The sequence below is a fragment of the Zea mays genome, unplaced genomic scaffold (genome assembly GCF_902167145.1).
Source record: "Zea mays cultivar B73 unplaced genomic scaffold, Zm-B73-REFERENCE-NAM-5.0 scaffold_208, whole genome shotgun sequence".
Lineage (NCBI taxonomy): Eukaryota > Viridiplantae > Streptophyta > Magnoliopsida > Poales > Poaceae > Zea > Zea mays.
The window spans coordinates 75,608-81,673 of NW_023366825.1; the positions used below are offsets into that span (position 1 = coordinate 75,608).

Here is a 6,066-nt window from a genome sequence, read left to right on the forward strand (position 1 = left end):
AGTAGTAGTAGTAGTAGTAGTAGTAGTAGTAGTAGTAGTAGTAGTAGTATAGTAGTAGTAGTTGTTGTAGTAGTAGTATAGTAGTAGTAGTAGTAGTAGTAGTATAGTAGTAGTAGTAGTACTATAGTAGTAGTAGTAGTAGTAGTAGTAGTAGTAGTAGTAGTATAATAGTAGTAGTAGTAGTATAGTAGTAGTAGTAGTAGTAGTAGTATAGTAGTAGTAGTAGTAGTATAGTACACTACAACAAATGTGACCTTCTGTGACGAATATGCTATGACACGAGTGAGAATCATCATTAAATCGCTTTATTTATGACGATTTCTATGAGACATCTAAGTTTAATGACAAAAAAATAACCACTGTCATTAAAACTGTCATAACCCATTTTAAGATACTTTTTGTGACGATGATCTATGATAATATGGGTTCGTCATAAGAATAAATCGTCATAGCTTCTTGTACACCATAATTGTGACAATTGTATGAAACCTCATTCGTCGTAATAGTCATTCATACACATAAACTACCTTTAGTTACTAAAACAAAACACTTAATAACTAACTGCTCTCGATAGTTGTGTCATTATACTACTAGGCCTTTGCCTTGCATTCCTTACAAAAAGATAATAGAATGTGTGGAAGAGGAAAAAAAATCATTTAGTCGCCCCTAAAAAAATGGCAGCAGCCTTTCCACCAAAAATGGTAACGGCAACAACCCCCCTCCACGTTTATGAGATCCGATAAATCCTCCACCAATCACCAGTGCCAAATCAGTTCCCTGCCGTGCCTAATTCACCTTCCCATCCTTGGCACTAGCGGATTCGTAGCCTCCAGTCCTTCAGCCTCTCCATCCGATTTGGCGCAGATGCCTCCAGGGAGGAAGGGGCAACGATGCACAAGGGAAACCCCAGGTAAATTCCAATCACTCTCGGATTTGATAGCTCCAAGTTTCGTCCCTTTTCTATCTCCTCGACAAAGTCGCTTCCTGTAGTGAGCTATCAAAGGGCTGACTGCTCCATGTCTTACATATCTGGCTAATCGGCCATTCAAGCAGTCACGTGCAAAGGTTGTATTGGATAGTTTATTTGTAGCGTGTGCTTTATGGTACTCCAATAAGAGGCACGTACTTCTGAATTGTCTTAGGAATGCAAGATTGTCATTTATTATAAGATTGATGCAATAGTTTCAGGGTACAAATGAATATGAACAATGCAGTTTCTGAATTGTTTGTAGCACACTGAGACTGATATGAGGCAGATTGTACGGTATTTCCAAGTCTATTGTAAAAGCGAATGACGAATGGCCTGAAGCCTCATATAGGAAAGTGATCACTACTAAACTTAAGCCAAAAACATAAGTCTCTGGTCTCACTTTAGCTAACAATAATAGAATATAATCAATGTTGAAATTCTTAACACTAATAAATCAGAAAAGCAAGGTGAGTAGAAGATAAAACTAGATGACACGCTTACAGATTTTTAGATTTGCAGTATTCATATGTACATTACACCATTTGGAGAGGGTAAAGTCTACCTTACATATTTGCAGCCCTAAAACTACAACTGATGGCATGCTTTGTGTTTGTAGTAATTCTTTGTACATTACACCATTTGATTATTCATTAGAGCCTCAGTTTTCATCATCCTTTACTCCTTCAGCATTTGTAGTTTTTATGATCTGTTTGGTATGATGGGATCACTGGGTCTAAAATGATATGTATTAATTGATTTGAATTATCACATAATGTTTGGAAGTCTACCTGAGATTCTCTTACACTTGATCGGCTAGCAATGAGCATAATTTTCATTAGTGGTATAAAGTTTTCTAAAACCAAGGTTGGCTGAACAGAATGGAAGAAAATATCCATGATTAGAAAAAAGACAACAAACAACCTGCCATGCTCACCTATTTTCTATTGAACTTTTACAATTGGTAGAGTACGCATCACACAATTTAAATTGGTGTAATACTCATCATATCCTTACAGATATGAGATGCCCATATGACAAACATAATGAAATAGAATTGATTCAAACATTTTGGTAGACACAAAACTTAGCTGCATCGGAAGCTCTGCATTAGAAGCTCTGTTCAGACACAAAACTGAGCTGCATCGGCAGCAAAATCATTGCTATTTATTAGTTGCATCAGAAGCTATTTAATACCTATCTTCTTCACCTAACCTCTCTTCCTCACCCTCCCTCATAGCAGTCGGCTGCCGTGATCCGGTGACCTCCCCACGAAATTCCGAAGGTAATTTTGTTTAGTTGCTCCTCTCTGTTCGTCACTTCGTGAAGCAGTGGGATCTAGGTTTGGGAAGCATTTTCTCCTTCATGGCCATGGCAACTCACGAGATCTGTCGCCTCCTCTTCTCTATCACCTGACTCGTCCTCGCCATTGCAGCGCCGCCTCCTTTGCCTTCACTGTCTCCACTAGCAGCTTCTGTCATCCCCTACCGCAACCTCCGCCTACTGTTGCCTTCCACTGTGGTCGCACGAATGGCTCGCTCTGAGCCTTCAGCGGCGTCCTCACTCGACAAATTATCCACCAACGACAGGGAGAAGGTGCTCGCTGTCGTTGGCGTACACACGGCGACTTCTCCACGCTAACTGCTTCATGCCCAACCTCGAACCTCCATAAGCTTTGGATCTAGGTAGATTCATGATGTAGATTGCAGCTGCTCATGTCACGTATATACTAGAAACTTCTAGCTATTTTAGTATCTAGCTGCTTGCGTACTACCATGGTGTGATCGGTTAAGATGTTGCTTGTGTGTCTACTGTTCCCTGCATTTCCTGCTAATAAGGTTGCTTGTAGCTTTATTTCTCTTGGCTATATGCGCCAATTGCAAATGCTCACTATTTTAGAATACAGTTTTTCAATTGGGCATAGCTAGGTCGATTTTATTCATTGTCAAACCAGACATGATGTTTTTTTAACATTGGGTGGTGTTAATCCAAGTTTAGGAGTTTATAACATTGGGTGGAGAACTTTATCCTTCTATATATAACGTTTTGGACCAACCAAGAAATTGACACAAGATATCGAGTGTTGAATATAATTGATGCATTACATTATCTTCTTTATTGTGTTCGATACATTTTTCATTTATTAATTTACATTTTAAATGTACCGAAGACCCTCGTACTGAATATAATTGATGCTTATTGTGTTGTACATATATTTTGGAATTCCAAGCTCGTAAGGGTGTCCTTACCCACATCTCCAATGATGGTGAATAGATGTCAACAAAAGTAACAAGAGGAAATAAAAGAATTATGGCACCTGTGCAGGAACGACCAGTTAGAGTCACTAGACAAAGAGTTATTGAAGTAAACCAAGAGTCTACCCATAGCCTAAATGTTTCTACATAGCCCAGTTCAAGTGCTGCCACAAACCATGATTTGACCCACAACCTTATTGTTCCTACCCAACCTAGTTCCAGTACTGCCACAAACCATGAGCCCATCCAAAACATGGATATTGTTGCACAACCTACTTCCCAGATACAGGAGGAGGGTGATAACCACACTGGAATCAAGGCAAGTGGGCACCTTAACTTTTTGGACTGCGATATCTATCATTACTAGGATAATATCATGAATGATTTTGGCGAGTCACAAATATATATTGAGAACCTATACTTACCCCATTTGTGTACAACTTCAATTTGAACTCAATTATTCATATGTTGTATTATGTTTTATCACAACTAATGTTTAGTTATATGCAACATTACTCTTATAAAAATAGTCTGTGTCTATACAATTATAATTATTTATATTTGACACTAATTGTGTAAGATAAATCACTGAAGGGAACAAAAGGCCAGAGCCACGTATTCAAGCTGCTAAGTTTGCATGAGAGGGTGGTATTCACGTTTTGTAAGTTCTTATTCCTTGTTTTTTCTCTGCAATTTCTTTTTTGTAAGCCTGCAACTGGTCTTTAAATTTCTTGCTCTCTTCATAGTTTGTCTTTCTCTTCAAAGCTTTCTCCTGTCGGAAGCAGTTATCAAGCTTGATTTCAAGGTCTGTGCACTCTCCGAACAACTTTAATAAGAGAACAGCACACCAAAACTGAATTTATATTGAAAATAGTGGCCACATATATGTATGAAAAATGTTTGTATTATGTCTTGCTTGTTAAATTTGTTGGTCTGTTATGTCTATTTATAGCTTCACGATTCTTTGCTTGTTAGTCTGTGTTGCTTTGTTTGATCGACCACTCTTGTTACATGTAATTATACATTCCTCTTGGTGTTTCTCAAAGAAAGCTACTAAGTATCTGGGTGGTATTCACGTTTGTAGCCGTGTGGCATGATCTAGAATGGTGTCTTCTGCATAACCCTATGTCTGACATGATTACTTACTCTGTTGCCACATCATATGTTTGTTTTTTCTTACTCCAGCTACTTATTCTAAGTCTATATTATTTTTACAAGCTTAGTTGATACACAGGAAAGTTGTGTGAAGAACAAACTTAATCGTAAAAAAGTACAGTATCAACAATGCACATGCTCTCAGTCCTACATTGCAAAGGCTATTATATTGGTAAGAAAATAACCATTGTTTACTTATCTGCATAGTTGAATGATACATGAATGTGTAATATTGCCAATATAGTCAGTTTATCATCTCTGTTACCTCATATAGTTGCCCCAGGTTGTTTCATTTGTGTTCACTTACATTTCTTGATTATGAAACAACCTTTATTTTATGTGCATAGTTGAATAATCTATGAATGTGTAATGCTGCAAATGAACACCCATAACCATTTAAAGAGGTGGTTATTACGTGTGCTTGCCTCCATTAATCAGAGATCATGTCTCCTAAATAATTTTTATTGTAGTGTTAATAGTTGACTAACAGTTCATCCACCAAACTATAATATTTTAGGTTGTAGCTACGTTACCTACAAGTATCCTAATCCTCCTTATTTGAGCATTGTGCAGCTCCTCATGCTCTTTCTCTAAAAAGTCCATTTACATATTCATCAAGTACTGAATAGACAGAACAATAATAACAGATAATGTATAGCTTGTTGTTTTTCTATTTATGTTTTCGACTCTAACATCTCTATTTATGTAATCGACTCTAACATCTCTCTAGCATTTAAATATATGTATAGCTTGCTAAAGCATTTAGATATGCAGTAATCGACTCTAACATCTCTGTTTCTGTTTCTGTATACCAAAGCACAATTTAACATGGAAGAAATGGTAGCAGCACCATTTCAGGATGGACAACAACCAAAATCTCCTACAGAAGTTGTTTCTAATGTGCTACTGGGCTCCAGTGTGTTCCTACACAATGTTGGTCTTCAGTCTGCCTTCAAGAAAAGCTCCACAACAACTGTTTCGGCAATGGCTCAACAACTTCAGGATGAACTAGAGATCGAGAAGCAAGAAAAAGATGGCCTTCAGGAAGAAGTGGAAACCTTGAAGGCTTAAGCACAAGCATCTCAGGAGACCACTGATAGTATGAAGAGGTCGATGGAAGAAAATAACAGCCTCCTTCGTCTACTATTAAGCTTCAATCGAGGCCAAGTGCCTCCATCTTAAGTCTGGTTGACCACTATAGGACCTGCAGCCTTATGGCTGCTATAGTGGCTAGCAACAGTAGCTCTAGATTTGAAGTTATCGGATCATTTTAAATTATGCTTAATGTTTAATACTTTGAGTTGAAGTTATTGGATTTGTTTTGGATTTTAAGTTAAAGGATTTGCAGATATATGTTTTAAAGTTATATTATTCTCTGCTAGATGAAATATTTGTGTTGAACAAATTCATATGATATTTTTGTTGTGATGTGTAATATTCTATGACGATATGAATGCATATGATGTGTTCCTTGCGATGACGATTGTTTTTGTCACAAATGCTTTGCCACATCACTTGACACGTCATCACATTTTATGATGAAATTTTTTGTCACAAATGCATTGTCACGTAAGTGGCCAACACCTTCCAATTTGTGACAAAATTCTTCGTCACAATAATTTTGGCACGTCATCTGCCACGTGACTTGCCACGTCATCGAATCTATGACAAATATTTTAGTCATAAAGG

The 6,066-nt window shown here is 37.4% G+C and overlaps 1 protein-coding gene across 4 annotated transcripts; it reads left to right on the top strand.

Moving 5' to 3' along the window:
- The first annotated feature begins 639 nt into the window (after positions 1–639).
- LOC118471928 (uncharacterized) lies at positions 640–5,793 on the top strand. 4 transcript variants are annotated; one of them, XR_004853804.1, is made up of 5 exons: positions 640–910; positions 2,211–2,252; positions 3,817–3,883; positions 4,446–4,549; positions 5,195–5,793. XR_004853804.1 is itself a non-coding variant. In XM_035963694.1 (5 exons), the coding sequence occupies exons 4-5, from the start codon at positions 4,507–4,509 to the stop codon at positions 5,446–5,448; spliced, it is 297 nt and encodes a 98-aa protein (XP_035819587.1). In that variant the 5' UTR covers positions 697–910; positions 3,817–3,883; positions 3,969–4,027; positions 4,457–4,506; the 3' UTR covers positions 5,449–5,793. The 4 variants fall into 4 exon arrangements, 3 of the variants coding, with proteins under 3 accessions (XP_035819585.1, XP_035819586.1, XP_035819587.1); XM_035963694.1 differs by lacking the exon at positions 2,211–2,252 and adding an exon at positions 3,969–4,027 and having other exon boundaries at positions 697–910; positions 4,457–4,549; XM_035963692.1 differs by lacking the exon at positions 4,446–4,549 and having other exon boundaries at positions 654–910; positions 2,208–2,252; positions 3,803–3,883.
- The last annotated feature ends 273 nt before the right edge of the window (positions 5,794–6,066 follow it).